At 50.4% G+C, this 18,081-nt stretch overlaps 1 protein-coding gene across 1 annotated transcript in view; it reads right to left on the bottom strand.

Moving 5' to 3' along the window:
• Nucleotides 1–346: 346 nt before the first annotated feature.
• LOC144506593 (Krueppel-like factor 6) overlaps nucleotides 347–18,081 on the bottom strand; it is a 40,025-nt gene continuing 22,290 nt past the window's right edge. The window contains exons 3-4 of the mRNA XM_078232932.1: nucleotides 4,951–5,074; nucleotides 347–2,803 (exon numbers count right to left, since the gene is read on the bottom strand). Coding sequence (XP_078089058.1) covers nucleotides 2,752–2,803; nucleotides 4,951–5,074 — 176 coding nt within the window. The 3' untranslated portion in view covers nucleotides 347–2,751. The remainder of the gene's footprint in view (nucleotides 2,804–4,950; nucleotides 5,075–18,081) is intronic.

Raw genomic sequence — 18,081 nt, forward strand, 5'->3', positions numbered from 1 at the left:
TGAAACCATTGTCGATTGTCAGAAAAACCCATCTGGTTCACTAATGTCCCGTTAGGGAAGGAAATCTGCTGCCCTTACCTGGTCTGGCCTACATGTGACTCCAGAGCCACAGCAATGTGGTTAACTCTCAACAGCCCACTGAACAAGGGGCAACCCAGGGATGGGCAATAAATGCTGGCCAGCCAGCGACGGCCAGGTCTCACGAATGAATAAAAATCTGTAAACAGACATGGCGTCGGTCACGAATAAAGGACTCATGTGAAAATAAATATGGAAAAGAAAAAAAAGCTTAAAGCACTTGAGTAACTTCAAGGAGACCGGGGAGAAATGAAACAAAAGAGACAGGTTCTGATAAGAATTTTCCATTGTTTTACAATAAAAAATACATTCATACAGAAATATAACAATCTTGCAAAAAACGATTTCAAATAAAACCTTGTAAAAAGATTTCAAATAACAAAATTTTACAAAGAGGTTTGGAGATAAACAGGGCTTTTAAAAAGAAATGTGAAACATCAATAATAAGAACAATTTTAATTGCAAGCCAAAGGTCATACGGTTTCATTAAGGCTCCATTATCCACAGAACAGTACGTGTACTGCTCATTGGTAAGGTAATAGAAAAATAGTACATGGCCTAACCTTTTCTTCCAGTGAATTCAACCTTTTTTTTTATATATTGCATTAAAAAGCACAAGCTGATTCAAGTTTTTAAACTTTCTGTTATTGGTATCTTTACTTAGTGGCTTGTTACGGCTAGGTAGAGCGTAGCATACACGTGCAGAGTTTACAAAATGCCATAAATTGTCTTCAGAAAAAAAAAAGCAGCTGCCTCTTATGGTTTTGGCAAATAAAAAAATGCATAGAAGGGAAGGTGTGTATGTCTTTGCCCTCAAAACCATGCGTTTTTGTGTAAACATTGTACCATCCAACTGCATTCCTCTCCACCACTAACTAACCCAGCCCGCATTGGGGAGGGAGCGGGGGCGGGAGGGGGGGGCTTGTCTGACAACTTAATCAGCAACAGTTCCTGATGTTCAAGGATATTTGTGTTTTTATTTTGTGCGTTTTTAAAAAAAAATACCCAGTTGATTAAAATTCAGTAAGCGACTCCCGTCGGCCTTTTGGGACTGTGAAATACAGCTGGCTATCTGACCGTATTCGCAACCCTGGCCATCGCGTTTTCACTGGTCTGCTAGAAAATGCTTCTCAGGCCCATCCATTGATGGGTCAAATTAAGATATTGTACTCTAGACAGCTCAATATCTATTGTGCCGAATCAGCAGGCTACAAAAGGAAATTAGTGCTAGCAAAGGCCCCAGCGAGCCACTTTATCTGATTCCTCCCGTCCTAGAGTCTCTCTAATGTCACTGTTAACCATTATAAATCTTCCGTTTTACTGCATTAGGGTTATAAGCAAAAATGCTTTTTCCGAATTAACAGTGCTTTACAGCCGAGTAATTTGTCATGGCCATCTTTAATCCTTAGAGTACTAGGAATGTGTTACCGTTAACAGCACGTCAATATATTTTTTCATAATATAAAAAAAAACACCTTTAATAGATCATTTTAATACATTATATTCAGTCAAAATAAAAAAATAAAATAACTAATATTTAATACTTGGGTAGACAAAAATTGGCATTTAGTACTCGAGAAGATTTCAAGAAAAGCTTTTTTTTTATTGTTTCAAAGACAGAAAGAGGCATAGAGTACAAGATCATGTGATAGGGAGCCTTAATGGAGCCCAATTCCCCTATACCCCTGTCTGGTGACCCACATGAGATTGCTACAGTAAGTGGTGTAGCAAGGTCACTTTCATAAGGCACCATTATTTCATGTCAACAGTGCATTTACATTTAGAAACCAGAAATTAGTCCTTAGGCATAAATAAAAAGACCAAAATTAGCTGCTTAAGTAAATCAGTTGCTAAGCTATAGTGGTATCCAACCAAAAAAAGTCCAGGCTTCCTTTACGTTATGTAACATTTGCCCAACTAGATTTTTTTTTAAACTGCACATAATTGGAATCAAATTGCAGTCCCCAATTACAAAGAATGAAAAGTGTACAATCCCCAGAATCATGCAACACCTTTCCTATTTATTATGAAAGTTATAGTTGTGTTATATCCTTAATACACAGCTTATACAATGGATTACAAATTAGCTTTTTTTGTAGCAAGTGAACAAGGCTACTCGACACATTGCACATTTATCAGCTGCACCAGACACCAAAAGCTCCTCTCGCATGGGAAAGGGGTCAGTCTCCTGTCCAGGTTCAGCGCCTTCCTTAAGGCATGGAACATCGAAGACATTTGGCGGTTATCCCATCTCCAGGTACGTCCCTCTCTCTTATTTTCTCTTTCGTTCGCGCTCACACACACTCATCCAGCCCATTTTTAAACGCAATCTTACCTCACCACAAGAAAAAAATCATTGGTTCCTCATCATACAGTCAACCCAGTCAACAATGCTCTCAGTACACATGCTCACAGCAGGGAGGGGGCTTGGCAGCCACTCATACAGTCAGGTACACCAGCATGTGCATCAGGAAATGACCCAACACACCATGTACCATGGTTGCTATGCTGCGATTCACACTTGACAGTCTCTGAGAACACCCTGACAAAAAGGCCCTGGAGGCTACTGGGTAGGGTGCAAAATGGCATGCTTTGGCTGGAGCATACGTTCCTCCTCGTCTGGCAGTTCAATTGTGAATCTGAATCGCCAACCGACTTTTACTCTGGACACTTTCAGATGTGTCTCTTCATGTGAAGGGCCAAGTGGTCAGACCTGGAGAAACACCTGAGGCGGGGAGGGAGGGCAGGGGGGAACAAGAAGCAAATGAAAAAGGAATTACATTGGGTAAACACCATTTGATTTGATTTGTTATTGTCACATGTATTGGGATACAGTGAAAAGTATTGTTTCTTGCACACTATTTGGACAAAGCATACCGTTCATAGAGTACACAGGGTAGAAGGAAAGGTTAGCGGTGCAGAATGTAGCGTTACAGTTATAGCAATGTGTAGACAAAGATCAGCTTCATATGTGATAGGTCTATCCATGGATTTAACTGGTACACAATTTATAGCCCCTGTACTAGATTTTACACTGGTTCGGATTCAAAACCTACTCAGCTTTTTGAGGCTCCAATCGCTTAAACCAGTTTTGTTTGAAAAGGAGCATTCAAGGTTTTAAAGTTTACTTATTAGTGTTGCAAGTAGGCTTACATTAACACTGCAACGAAGTTACTGTGAAAATCCCCTAGACGACACACTCTGGTGCCTGTTCGGGTACACTAAGGGAGAATTTAAGCATGGCCAATGCATCTAACCAGGGGAGAACGTGCAGACTCCACACAGACAGTGACCCAAGCCAGGAATCGAACCCAGGTCCCTGGTGCTGTGAGGCAGCAGTGCTAACCACCGTGCCACCCATGGTTTGCAGGTTTCAATCTCAGATTGCTTGTCACTCAGGTCAACCAAGTCCCACCACGTGACGTGCAGAAATCGGCCTCAGTGGCAACAGATAAGACAGACAGATGCTGCATTTTAAGCTCTCCCCTCGGTCAAATAGAAGGTTGTGGCTTCAACAACAAGTGTCATCCCAGCTGAAAGAGGCTCGCTGGGCAGGGAAAGAAAGTAGTGGAGACATATTGCTTACTGCATTTAATGCTAGTCCGAACCATTCAACGCTGCTTGGTTAAAGAATAAACGAAGAACTGTCTGCAGGGTATTAAATCATCCACCTGTCTCACATTTCTCTCCATTCATCACTGCGGTATTCTGTCCTTCCTGATTTAGTAATTAGATTACTCCAAACTCACAGATATAGGCCGACAGAGTTGCCAGGACATGCTTTTCCTTTTAAGGAATTATGGGTAAATACAGTCAAGGATTATGACGCCTGGGGACATCATTTACCCACAATCCTTTAGCATAACAATGGACGAGGTCAAAGCAAGTGAGCAAAGAATGCTCTGATCACAAGAGTATCGAATAGGCAAACACATGAACCACTTGGCTTAGATTCACTCATATCATGATTTCTAACTGGTTTTAAATAATGAACAGTATTTGCCGATGGGAAATTATTTTGTCATTAAAAATACCTGCCTGTCACATCCAGTATTGTCGCTTAGAATCATAGTGCAGAAGGAGGCCATTTGGCCCATCGAGTCAGCACTGACAACAATCCCACCCAAACCCCATCTCCGTAACCCCACATATTTACTGCGCTAATCTCGCTAACCTACGCATCCCGGGACACTAAGGGGCAATTTAGCCCTATCAACCTAACTCACACATCTTTGGACTATGGGAGGAAACCGGAGCACCCGGAGGAAACCCACCCAGACATGGGGAGAACGTGCAGACTCCACACAGACAGTGGTCCCAAGCCGGGAATCGAACCCAGGTCCCTGGCGCTATGAGGCAGCAGTGCTAACCACTGTGCCACCATGCCGCCCCTTACACTTAGGCATAGCAGCGCGATGTACAATGTGGCTGAAATTGCTGCAACAATGTTACCTCAGACATTTGCAATCTGTAATTTGTAAGGGTGCTGGGAAGACGTTCTGAGTGAAGGAGAATGGGCATTGCTTGAGAGAATGCGCGTCGTACAATGGTTCTTCTGTGCACTTGCGTCAGTTCCTTTTTTTAAAAAATGTGTTGATTGGCAAGAAAACTAGCAATTTGGTTCCAAGTTCTTTCATATTTTCTATTCTCCGCTTCCACCCCCTCCCCCCTCCTGGCCCCCCCACCCCCACACTTCTTTAGGACCCCTTGCTCAGTGTCACATGTCCTCTTTACCTTCCTCTCCCAGCCTCCTTATCAGGACATTTCCTGAGGCGCTGAGAAAAGAGAATGGGCAGTGGCCTGATGAATCACTGCGGAGCTCGGAAATGCAGTGAAATTAATGAAGGGGAGTGGAAAGTCCGAGCAATTTACCTGTCACAATGAGAGCATTTAAAGGGTTTTGCCCCAGTGTGTTTCCTGAAATGCCTGGTCAGCTCGTCACTCCGTGCAAACCGCCATTCGCAACCTTCCCATGAACACCTGTAAGGTTTTTCCCCTGTGGAGAGAAAATAAAGGCACCTTATAAGCAGCAGAATAAAACTCGCATCCGCCACAGTGAGAAACTGAGCCACTTACAGCATCAAACAAAATAAGTCTGATCAAAACAGATTTCCAGCCGTCAAATTGATACATACCTGCCCGGTTTTAATTACACCTATTTGATTCACGTGGTACCTTGCCATGTGACGAAGCACAGGAGATGCTAACTCTAACATACCATCAGCTGAAGTCCAATACGTTTTGAAATTTTACTTCACTTTCGCCTATCGTCGCAACAGGTCCACACCAAACGCCATCTCCCTCGCCCCACATTCAACCCTGGAACAGTAAGAAGTCTCACAACACCAGGTTAAATCCAACAGGTTTATTTGGAATCATGAGCTTTCGGAGCGCTGCTCCTTCATCAGGTGAGTCACCTATTACCGTAACCCTGTACATTTAGCCTGCTAATCCCTTAATCTACACATTTTTGGACACTAAGGGACAATTTACCCTCGCCAATCACCTGATGAAGGAGCAGCGCTCTGAAAGCTCGTGATTCCAAATAAACCTGTTGGACTTTAACCTGGTGTTGTGAGACTTCTTACTGTACCCACCCCAGTCCAACAGCTGCATCTCCACATCATGTTAACCCTGGAACACCTGGATAACAAGAAAACCTAAGTCAGACTCCTATTTATTGACTACAGCTCAGCCTTCAACACCATTATTCCTACGAAACTCATCTCCAAACTCCATGGCCTGGGGCTCTGCTCCTCCCTCTGCGACTGAATCCTGAACTTCCTAACCCACAGACTGCAAGTATAGGCAACAACACCTCCTCCACGATCATCCTCAGTACCGGTGCCCCACAAGGCTGTGTTCTCCGCCCCCTACTATACTCCTTATACACTAATGACTGTGTGGCCAAATTCCCCTCCAAATCGATTTTCAAGTTTGCTGATGACACCACCCGAGTGGGTCGGATCTCAAACAATGATGAGATGGAGAGAGAGAATCTGATGAAATAGTGCAACAACAATAATCTCTCCCTCAATCTCAGTAAAATGAAGGAGATACTCATCAACCTCAGGAAGCGTAGTGGAGAACATGCCCCTGTCCACATGAATGAGGGCGAAGTAGAAAGGGTTGAGAGCTTCAAGTTTTTAGATGTCCAGATCACCAACAATCTGTCCTGGTCCCTCCATGCTGACACTATAGTTAAGAAAGACCACCATCGCCTCTACTTTTTAAGGAGGCTGAGGAAATTCAGCATTTCCGCTACGACTCTTTACAGATGCACCATTGAAAGCATTCTTTCTGGTTGTATCACAGCTTGGTATGGCTCCTGCTCTGCCCAAGACCGCAAGGAACTACAAAGGGTTGTGAACAAAGCCCAGTCCAACACGCAAACCAGCCTCCCACCCATTGTCTACATTTTGCGCTGCCTCGGAAAAGCCCCTTACGATACTCCTTATACACTTATGACTGTGTGTCCAAATTCCCCTCCAACTCGATATCCATGTTTGCTGATGACACCACCGTAGTGGGTTGGATCAAAAACCCCATGCATCCCGGGCATACTCTCTTCCACCTTCTTCTGTCGGGAAATAGTTACAAACATCTGAGAACATGTACCAACTGACTGAAGAACAGCTTCCTCCCTGCTGCCAGAATTTTGAACGGACTACATATATAAGTTGATCTTTCTCTACACCCTAGCTATGACTGTAACACTACATTCTGCACTCTCTCCTTTCCTTCTCCCCTATATACTCTATGAACAGTATGTTTCTGTCTGTATGGCGCGCAAGAAACAATACTTTTTACTTTATACCAATATATGTGACAATAATAAATCGAATCACAATAAGTACCCAGTCTCTAGGATGCTTTCCAGGAATCACTCGGCAATAAGATGACCTGCTTCCACTCACTACCTTTTCTCTTTTCAAGCTATAGACTGAGAAATTGAGGGGGGGGCGGGGGGGGGGGGGGGGGGGGGGGGAGTCTTGGCTGTGGGAGAGTTGAAATCGGGAGACAGCATGGGGGAGAGAAGGAGGGAGGGAGGCAGAGAGGGAGAGAGCAAGAGACAGAAGGAGGGAGAGAGAGAGAGCAAGAGATAGAGGGAGGGAGAGAGGAAGAAAGGGAGAGAGACAGGGAGAGACAGAGGGAGACAGCAAGAGAGAGGGGGAGGGAAGGAGAGAGACAGTGAGAGATGTCGGGAGGGAGAGAGGAAGGGTGAGAGACGGCGGGAAGGAGAGAGGGAGGGTGAGAGACGGCGGGAAGGAGAGAGGGAGGGTGAGAGACGGCGGGAAGGAGAGAGGGAGGGTGAGAGACGGCGGGAAGGAGAGAGGGAGGGTGAGAGACGGCGGGAAGGAGAGTGGGAGGGCGGGAGACGGCTGGAGGGAGAGAGGGAGGGTGAGAGACGGCGGGAGGGAGAAAGGGAGGGCGAGAGACAGCGGGAGGGAGATAGGGAAGGTGAGAGACGGCGGGAGGGAGAAAGAGAGGGCGAGAGACGGCGGGAGGGAGAAAGGGAAGGTGAGAGACGGCGGGAGGGAGATAGGGAAGGTGAGAGACGGCGGGAGGGAGATAGGGAAGGCGAGAGACGGCGGGAGGGAGATAGGGAAGGTGAGAGACGGCGGGAGGGAGAAAGGGAAGGCGTGAGACGGCGGGAGGGAGATAGGGAAGGCGAGAGATGGCGGGAGGGAGAAAGGGAGGGCGAGACACGGCGGGAGGGAGTTAGGGAAGGTGAGAGACGGCGGGAGGGAGAAAGGGAAGGTGAGAGACGGCGGGAGGGAGTTAGGGAAGGTGAGAGACGGCGGGAGGGAGAAAGGGAAGGTGAGAGACGGCGGGAGGGCGAGAGATGGCGGGAGGGAGAAAGGGAAGGTGAGAGACGGCGGGAGGGAGAAAGGGAAGGCGAGAGACGGCGGGAGGGCGAGAGACGGCGGGAGGGAGAAAGGGAAGGTGAGAGACGGCGGGAGGGAGAAAGGGAAGGCGTGAGACGGCGGGGGAAAGATGGAAGGCGAGAGACGGCGGGAGGGAGAAAGGGAGGGAAAGAGGGAGGGCGAGAGACGGCGGGAGGGAGATAGGGAAGGTGAGAGACGGCGGGAGGGAGATAGGGAAGGCGAGAGACAGCGGGAGGGGGGGGGTGGAGAGAGAGGGAGTGAGAGAGGGAGAGCAAGTGGAATGGCGAATGGGAGTGCAGTGCACAATGGTTAGCACTGCGGCCCCACAGTGCAAGACACTAGGGTTCAATTCCAGCCTCGGGTCACTGTCTATGTGGAGTTTGTACATTCCCCCCATGTGGGTTTCCTCCAGGTGCTCCGGTTTCCTCCCACAGTGCAAAGATGTGTGCGCTAGGTTGACTGGCCATGCTAAATTGCCCCTGAGTGTCAGGGGATTACGAGTGAAATGAAGGTTATGGAAAGAGGACCTGGTTAGGATTGTGGTCGGTGCAGACACGATGGGCCAAATGGCCTCACTCAGCACTGTAGGGATGCTATAATTCTATGAGAGAGAGTGGGAGGGTGAGAGAGAGGGAGAGAGACGGAACGTGTGCGAGAGGAAGAGAGAGAGAGATGGAGCGCGCGCGAGTGACGGAGCGTGAGCGCGAGAGAGACTGAACGTGGGAGCGAGAGTGAGATGGAGCGTGCGTGAGAGAGTGAGAGAGACCGAGCGTGCGCGAGGGAGGGGGGGTGGGACGGAGAGTGCGCGAGAGAGAAAGAGAGACGGAGCTTGCGTGAGAGACAGATGGAGCTCGTGTGAGAGAGAGAGAGGCAGATGACGAAAGGGAGATAGAGAGTGAGAGCGTGAGAGGGAGATAGAGTGTGAGAGCGTGAGAGAGATAGAGAGTGAGAGTGCAAGAGAGACAGACAGTGAGAGCGCGAGAGGGAGATAAAGAGTGAGAGCGTCAGAGGGAGATAGAGAATGAGAGCGTGAGAGGGAGATAGCGAGCGAGAGCGTGAGGGAGAGAGAGAGTGAGAGCGCGAGAGGGAGATAGAGAGTGAGAGCATGAGGGAGAGAGTGAGAGCGTGAGAGATAGAGAGTGAGAGAGCGAGAGAGAGATAGAGAGTGAGAGCATGAGAGGAAGACAGAGAGCGAGAGCGTGAGAGGGAGATAGAGAGTGAGAGCGTGAGAGAGAGATAGAGAGTGAGAGCGCGAGAGGGAGATAGAGAGGGAGAGAGCGAGAGAGAGAGATAGAGAGTGAGAGAGCGCGAGAGAGATAGAGAGTGAGAGCGTGAGAGGGAGACGGAGAGTGAGAGCTTGAGAGGGAGATAGAGAGTGACAGCGTGAGGAGAGATAGAGTGTGAGAGGGAGATAGCGAGCGAGAGCGTGAGGGAGAGAGAGAGTGAGAGCGCGAGAGGGGGATAGAGAGTGTCAGCGTGAGATAGAGAGTGAGAGCGTGAGAGAGAGATAGAGAGTGAGAGCGCGAGAGGGAGATAGAGAGGGAGAGAGCGAGAGAGAGATAGAGAGTGAGAGCGCGATAGGTAGATAGAGAGTGAGAGAGCGCGAGAGAGATAGAGAGTGAGAGCGTGAGAGGAAGATAGAGAGTGAGAGCGTGAGAGGGGGATAGAGAGCGTGAGAGGGAGAGATAGAGAGTGAGAGCGTGAGGGAGAGATAGAGAGTGAGAGCGCGAGAGAGGAGATAGAGAGTGTGAGAGTGAGGGAGAGATAGAGAGTGAGAGCGTGAGAGGGAGATAGAGAGTGAGAGCATGAGGGAGAGATACAGAGTGAAAGGGCGAGAGGGAGATAGAGAGTGAGAGCGCAAGAGAGAAAGAGAGGGAGAGATAGAGAGTGAGAGCGTGAGAGAGAGATAGAGAATGAGAGCGTGAGAGAGACATAGTGAGAGGGAGATAGGGAGTGAGAGCGTGAGGGAGAGATAGAGAGTGGGTGCGTGAGAGAGAAATAGAGAGTGAGAGTGCGAGAGAGTGATAAGAGAGTGCGAGCGTGAGAGGGAGACAGGGAGATAGAGAGTGAGAGGGAGAGATAGAGAGTGAGAGCGCGAGAGGGAGATAGAGAGTGAGAGCGTGAGAGGGAGATAGAGAGTGAGTGCGTGAGAGGGAGATAAAGAGTGAGCGCGTGAGAGGGAGATAGAGAGTGAGTGCGTGAGAGGGAGATAAAGAGTGAGAGCGTGAGAGGGAGATAGAGAGTGAGAGCGCGAGAGGGAGATAGAGAGTGAGAGCGTGAGGGAGGGATACACAGTGAGAGCGCGAGAGGGAGATAGAGAGTGAGAGCGTGACAGGGAGATAGAGAGTGAGAGCGTGAGAGGGAGATAGAGAGTGAGAGCGCGAGAGGGAGATAGAGAGTGAGAGTGTGAGAGGGTGATAGAGAGTGAGAGCGTGAGAGGGGGATAGAGAGCGAGAGCATGAGAGGGAGAGATAGAGAGTGAGAGCGTGAGGGAGAGATAGAGAGTGAGAGCGCGAGAGGGAGATAGAGAGTGTGAGCGTGAGGGAGAGATAGAGAGTGAGAGCGTGAGAGGGAGATAGAGAGTGCGAGCGTGAGAGGGATATAGAGAGTGAGAGCGTGAGAGGGAGATAGAGAGTGAGAGCGTGAGAGAGGGATACAGAGTGAGAGCGCGAGAGGGAGATAGAGAGTGTGAGCGTGAGAGGGAGATAGAGAGTGAGAGCGTGAGAGGGAGATAGAGAGTGAGAGCGTGAGAGGGAAATAGAGAGTGAGAGCATGAGGGAGAGATACAGAGTGAGAGGGCGAGAGGGAGATAGAGAGTGAGAGCGCAAGAGAGAGAGAGGGAGAGATAGAGAGTGAGAGCGTGAGAGGGAGATAGAGAGTGAGAGTGCGAGAGAGAGATAGAGAGTGAGAGCGCGAGAGGGAGATAGAGAGTGAGACAGCGACAGAGAGAGAGAGAGAGAGTGAGAGTGCGAGGGAGAGATAAAGAGTGAGAGCGCGAGAGGGAGATAGAGAGTCAGAGCGCGAGAGGGAGATAGAGAACGAGAGCGTGAGGGAGAAATAGAGAGTGAGAGTGCGAGAGAGGGATAAAGAGTGAGAGTGCGAGAGAGAGATAGAGAGGGAGAGTGCGAGAGGGAGATAAAGAGTGACAGCGCGAGAGAGAGAGAGTGAGAGCGTGAGAGGGAGAGATAGAGAGTGAGGGGGAGATTGAGTGTGAGAGTGCGGGAGAGAGATAGAGAGTGAGAGCGTGAGAGGGAGATAGAGAGTGAGAGCATGAGAGGGAGATAGACAGTGAGAGTGCGAGAGAGAGATAGAGAGTGAGAGGGAGATAGAGAGTGAGAGCATGAGAGAAACATAGAGAGTGAGAGGGAGATAGGGAGTGAGAGCGTGAGGGAGAGATAGAGAGTGGGAGCGTGAGAGAGATAGAGAGTGAGAGTGCGAGAGAGAGATAAGAGAGTGAGAGCGTGAGAGGGAGTTAGAGAGTGGGAGCGTGACAGGGAGATAGAGAGTGAGAGGGAGAGATAGAGAGTGAGAGTGTGAGGGAGAGATAGAGAGTGAGAGCGCGAGAGGGAGATAGAGAGTGAAAGCGTGAGAGGGAGATAGAGAGTGAGAGCGCGAGAGAGAGATTGAGAGTGAGAGCGGGAGAGAGATAGAGAGTGAAAGCGTGAGACGGAGAGAGTGAGAGCGCGAGAGAGAGATAGAGAGTGAGAGCGCGAGAGAGATAGAGAGTGAGAGCGTGAGAGGGAGATAGAGAGTGTGAGCATGAGGGAGAGATAGAGAGTGAGAGCGTGAGAGGGAGATCGAGAGTGAGAGCGCGAGAGGGCGATAGAGAGTGAGACTGCGACAGAGAGAGAGAGTGAGAGTGCGAGGGAGAGATAAAGAGTGCGAGCGCGAGAGGGAGATAGAGAGTCAGAGCGCGAGAGGGAGATAGAGAGTGAGAGCGCGAGAGGGAGATAGAGAGTCAGAGCGCGAGAGGGAGATAGAGAGTCAGAGCGCGAAAGGGAGATAGAGAGTCAGAGCGCGAGAGGGAGATAGAGAGTCAGAGCGCGAGAGGGAGATGGAGAATGAGAGCGTGAGGGAGAAATAGAGAGTGAGAGTGCGAGAGAGGGATAAAGAGTGAGAGTGCGAGAGATAGAGCGTGAGAGCGTGAGGGAGAGATAGAGGGTGAGAGCATGAGAGGGAGATAGAGAGTGAGAGTGCGAGAGAGAGATAGAGAGTGAGAGCGTGAGAGTGAGATAGAGAGTGAGAGCGTGAGAGGGAGATAGAGAGTGGGAGCGTGAGAGGGACATAGAGAGTGAGAGCGCGACAGAGAGATTGAGAGTGAGAGCACGAGAGAGAGATAGAGAGTGAAAGCGTGAGAGGGAGATAGAGAGTGAGAGCGCGAGAGAGAGATAGAGAGTGAGAGCGCGAGAGAGAGATAGAGAGTGAGAGCGTGAGGGAGAGAAAGAGTGTGACAGCGTATGAGGCAGATCGAGAGTGAGAGCTCGAGAGGGAGATAGAGCGTGAGAGGGAGATAGAGAGTGAGAGCGCGAGACAGAGATAGAGAGTGAGATCGCCAGAGGGAGATAGAGAGTGAGAGCGTGAGAGGGAGATAGAGTGAGAGTGCGAGAGAGAGATAGAGAGTGAAAGCGCGAGAGGGAGATAGGGAGTGAGAGTGAGAGGGAGATAGAGAGTTAGAGTGAGAGGGAGATAGAGAGTGAGAGTGCGAGAGATAGATAGAGAGAGCATGAGAGGGAGATAGAGAGTTAGAGCGCGACAGGGAGATAGAGAGTGTGAGCGCGAGAGAGAGAGAGATAGAGTGAGAGCGCAAGAGAGAGATGGAGAGTAAGAGCGTGAGAGGGAGAGATAGAGAGTGAGAGCGTGAGAGGGAGATAGAGAGTGAGAGTACGAGAGAGAGATAGAGAGTGAGAGGGAGACAGAGAGTGGGTGCGTGAGAGAGAAATAGAGAGTGAGAGTGTGAGAGAGAGATAGAGAGTGAGAGTGTGAGAGAGAGATAAGAGAGTGAGAGCGTGAGAGGGAGATAGAGAGTGGGAGAGTGACAGGGAGATAGAGAGTGAGAGGGAGAGATAGAGAGTGACAGCGCGAGTTGGAGATAGAGAGTGAGAGCGCGAGAGGGAGATAGAGAGTGAGTGCGTCAGAGGGAGATAGAGAGTGAGACTGCGACAGAGAGAGAGAGAGTGAGAGTGCGAGGGAGAGATAAAGAGTGAGAGCGTGAGAGGGAGATAGAGAGTGTGAGCGTGAGAGGGAGATAGAGAGTGAGAGCGTGAGAGGGATATAGAGAGTGAGAGCATGAGAGGGAGATAGAGAGTGAGAGCGTGAGGGAGGGATACAGAGTGAGAGCGCGAGAGGGAGATAGAGAGTGAGAGCGTGAGAGGGAAATGGAGAGTGAGAGCATGAGGGAGAGATACAGAGTGAGAGGGAGATAGAGAGTGAGAGCGCGAGAGAGAGAGAGAGGGAGAGATAGAGAGTGAGAGCGTGAGAGGGAGATAGAGAGTGAGAGTGCGAGAGAGAGATAGAGTGTGAGAGCGCGAGAGGGAGATAGAGAGTGAGACTGCGACAGCGAGAGAGAGTGAGAGTGCGAGGGAGAGATAAAGAGTGAGAGCGCGAGAGGGAGATAGAGAGTCAGAGCGCGAGAGGGAGATAGAGAACGAGAGCGTGAGGGAGAAATAGAGAGTGAGAGTGCGAGAGAGGGATAAAGAGTGAGAGCGTGAGAGGGAGATAGAGAGTGAGAGCATGAGAGGGAGATAGAGAGTGAGAGTGCGAGAGAGAGATAGAGAGTGAGAGGGAGATAGAGAGTGAGAGTGTGAGAGAGACATAGAGAGTGAGAGGGAGATAGGGAGTGAGAGCGTGAGGGAGAGATAGAGAGTGGGAGCGTGAGAGAGAGATAGAGAGTGAGAGTGCGAGAGAGAGATAAGAGAGTGAGAGCGTGAGAGAGACATAGAGAGTGAGAGGGAGATAGGGAGTGAGAGCGTGAGGGAGAGATAGAGAGTGGGAGCGTGAGAGAGAGATAGAGAGTGAGAGTGCGAGAGAGAGATAAGAGAGTGAGAGCGTGAGAGGGAGATAGAGAGTGAGAGCGTGAGAGGGAGATAGAGAGCGAGAGAGCGAGAGCGTGAGAGGGAGAGATAGAGAGTGAGAGCGTGAGGGAGAGATAGAGAGTGAGAGCGCGAGAGGGAGATAGAGAGTGAGAGCGTGAGAGGGAGATAGAGAGTGAGAGCGTGAGAGGGAGATAAGAGAGTGAGAGCGTGAGAGGGAGATAGAGAGCGAGAGAGCGTGAGAGGGAGAGATAGAGAGTGAGAGCGTGAAGGAGAGATAGAGAGTGGGAGCGCGAGAGGGAGATAGAGAGTGTGAGCGTGAGGGAGAGATAGAGAGTGAGAGCGCGAGAGGGAGATAGAGAGTGTGAGCGTGAGGGAGAGATGGACAGTGAGAGCGTGAGACGGAGATTGAGAGTGAGAGCGTGAGGGAGAGATACAGAGTGTGAGCATGAGAGGGAGATAGAGAGTGAGAGCGTGAGAGGGAAATAGAGAGTGAGAGCATGAGAGAGGGATAGAGAGTGAGAGTGCGAGAGGGAGATAGAGAGTGAGACTGCGACAGAGAGAGAGAGTGAGAGTGTGAGGGAGAGAAAAAGAGTGAGAGTGCGAGAGAGAGATAAGAGAGTGAGAGCGTGAGAGGGAGATAGAGAGTGGGAGCGGGACAGGGAGATAGAGAGTGAGAGGGAGAGATAGAGAGTGAGAGAGTGAGTGGGAGATAGAGAGTGAGAGCATGAGGGAGAGATACAGAGTGAGAGCGCGAGAGAGAGATAGAGAGGGTGAGCGTGAGCGAGAGATAGAGAGTGAGAGTGCGAGAGAGAGATAAGAGAGTGAGAGCGTGAGAGGGAGATAGAGAGTGGGAGCGGGACAGGGAGATAGAGAGTGAGAGGGAGAGATAGAGAGTGAGAGAGTGAGTGGGAGATAGAGAGTGAGAGCATGAGGGAGAGATACAGAGTGAGAGCGCGAGAGAGAGATAGAGAGGGTGAGCGTGAGCGAGAGATAGAGAGTGAGAGCGTGAGATAGAGATAGAGAGTGAGAGCGTGAGATGGAGATAGAGAGTGAGAGCGTGAGAGGGAGAGATAGAGAGTTAGAGTGAGGGGGAGATAGAGAGTGAGAGTGCGAGAGAGAGATAGAGAGTGAGAATGAGAGGGAGATAGAGAGTGAGAGTGCGACAGAGAGATAGAGAGTGAGAGGGAGATAGAGAGTGAGAGCGCGTGAGGGAGAGATAGAGAGTGAGAGGGAGATAGAGAGTGAAAGTGCGGGAGAGAGATAGATAGTGAGAGCGTGAGAGGGAGATAGAGAGTGAGAGCATGAGAGGGAGATAGAGAGTGAGAGCGCGAGAGAGAGATAGAGAGCGAGACCGCGTGAGGGAGGGATAGACAGTGAGAGCGTGAGAGAGAGATAGAGAGTGGGAGCATGAGAGGGAGATAGAGAGTGAGAGTGCGAGAAAGAGAGAGAGATAGAGAGGGAGAGCGCGAGAGAGAGAGATAGAGAGTGGGAGCATGAGAGGGAGATAGAGAGTGAGAGGGAGATAGAGAGTGAGAGCGTGAGAGGGAGATAGAGAGTGAGAGTGCGAAAGGGAGAGATAGAGAGTGAGAGCGTGAGGGAGAGATAGAGGGTGAGAGCGTGAGAGGGAGATAGAGAGTGAGAGCGTGAGGGAAAGGTAGAGAGTGAGAGCCTGAGAGGGAGATAGAGAGAGAGAGTGCGAGAGAGAGAGATAGAGAGTGAGAGCGTGAGAGGGAGATAGAGAGTGGGAGCATGAGAGGGAGATAGAGAGTGAGAGTGCGAGAAAGAGAGAGAGATAGAGAGGGAGAGCGCGAGAGAGAGAGATAGAGAGTGAGAGCATGAGAGGGAGATAGAGAGTGAGAGCGCGAGAGGGAGATAGAGAGTGAGAGCGTGAGAGGGAGATAGAGAGTGAGAGTGCGAAAGGGAGAGATAGAGAGTGAGAGCGTGAGGGAGAGATAGAGGGTGAGAGCGTGAGAGGGAGATAGAGAGTGAGAGCGTGAGGGAAAGGTAGAGAGTGAGAGCCTGAGAGGGAGATAGAGAGAGAGAGTGCGAGAGAGAGAGATAGAGAGTGAGAGCGTGAGAGGGAGATAGAGAGTGAGAGCGTGAGGGGGAGATAGAGATTGAGGGCGCGAGAGAGAGAGATAGAGAGTGAGAGCGCGAGAGCGAGATGGAGAGTGAGAGCGTGGTAGGGAGAGATAGAGAGTGAGAGCGTGAGAGGGAGATAGAGAGTGAGAGCGCGAGAGAGAGATTTAGAGTGAGAGCGCGAGAGAGAGATAGAGAGTGAAAGCGTGAGATGGAGAGAGTGAGAGCGCGAGAGAGAGAGAGTGAGAGCGCGAGAGAGAGATAGAGAGTGAGAGGGAGATAGGGAGTGAGAGCGCGAGAGGGAGATAGAGAGTGAGAGCGCGAGAGAGAGAGTGATAGACAGTGAGAGCGTGAGAGGGAGATAGAGAGTGAGAGCGTGAGAGGGGGATAGAGAGCGAGAGCATGAGAGGGAGAGACAGAGAGTGAGAGCGCGAGAGGGAGATAGAGAGTGTGAGCGTGAGGGAGAGATAGAGAGTGAGAGCGTGAGAGGGATATAGAGGGTGAGAGCGTGAGAGGGAGATAGAGAGTGAGAGCGTGAGGGAGGGATACAGAGTGAGAGTGCGAGAGGGAGATAGAGAGTGTGAGCGTGAGAGGGAGATAGAGAGTGAGAGCGTGAGAGGGAAATAGAGAGTGAGAGCGTGAGGGAGAGATACAGAGTGAGAGGGCGAGAGGGAGATAGAGAGCGAGAGCGCGAGAGAGAGAGAGAGGGAGAGATAGAGAGTGAGAGCGTGAGAGGGAGATAGAGAGTGCGAGTGCGAGAGAGAGATAGAGAGTGAGAGCGCGAGAGGGAGATAGAGAGTGAGACTGCGACAGAGAGAGAGAGAGAGAGTGAGAGTGCGAGGGAGAGATAAAGAGTGAGAGCGCGAGAGGGAGGTAGAGAGTCAGAGCGCGAGAGGGAGATAGAGAACGAGAGCGTGAGGGAGAAATAGAGAGTGAGAGTGCGAGAGAGGGATAAAGAGTGAGAGTGCGAGAGCGAGATAGAGAGGGAGAGTGCGAGAGCGAGATAAAAAGTGACAGCGCGAGAGAGAGATAGAGAGTGAGAGCGAGGGAGAGATAGAGTGTGAGAGTGCGGGAGAGAGATAGAGAGTGAGAGCGTGAGAGGGAGATAGAGAGTGAGAGCATGAGAGAGAGATAGTGAGTGAGAGGGAGATAGAGAGTTAGAGCGTGAGAGAGACATAGAGAGTGAGAGGGAGATAGGGAGTGAGAGCGTGAGGGAGAGATAGAGAGTGGGAGCGTGAGAGAGAGATAGAGAGTGAGTGTGCGAGAGAGAGATAAGAGAGTGAGAGCGTGAGAGGGAGATAGAGAGTGGGAGCGTGACAGGGAGATAGAGAGTGAGAGGGAGATATAGAGAGTGAGACCGTGAGGGAGAGATAGAGAGTGAGAGCGTGAGAGGGAGATAGAGAGCGAGAGCGTGAGAGGGAGATAGAGAGTGAGAGCGTGAGAGGGAGATAGAGAGTGAGAGCGTGAGAGGGAGATAGAGAGCGAGAGCGTGAGAGGGAGAGATAGAGAGTGAGAGCATGAGGGAGAGATAGAGAGTGAGAGCGCGAGAGGGAGATAGAGAGTGTGAGCGTGAGGGAGAGATAGAGAGTGAGAGCGTGAGAGGGAGATAGAGAGTGAGAGCGTGAGAGAGAGATAGAGAGTGTGAGCGTGAGAGGGAGATAGAGAGTGAGAGCGTGAGGGAGAGATAGAGTGAGAGTGCGAGAGAGGGATAAAGAGTGAGAGTGTGAGAGAGAGATAAAGAGTGACAGCGCGAGAGGGAGATAGAGAGTGAGAGCGTGAGAGGGAGGTAGAGAGTGAGAGCGTGAGGGAGAGATAGAGAGTGAGAGCGTGAGGGAGAGATAGAGAGTGAGAGCGTGAGGGAGAGATAGAGAGTGAGAGCGTGAGGGACAGATAGAGAGTGAGAGCGTGAGGGAGAGATAGAGAGTGAGAGCGTGAGAGGGAGATAGAGAGTGAGAGCGTGAGAGGGAGATAGAGAGTGAGAGCGTGAGAGAGAGATAGAGAGT

The sequence above is a fragment of the Mustelus asterias genome, chromosome 2 (genome assembly GCF_964213995.1).
Source record: "Mustelus asterias chromosome 2, sMusAst1.hap1.1, whole genome shotgun sequence".
Taxonomy (NCBI): domain Eukaryota; kingdom Metazoa; phylum Chordata; class Chondrichthyes; order Carcharhiniformes; family Triakidae; genus Mustelus; species Mustelus asterias.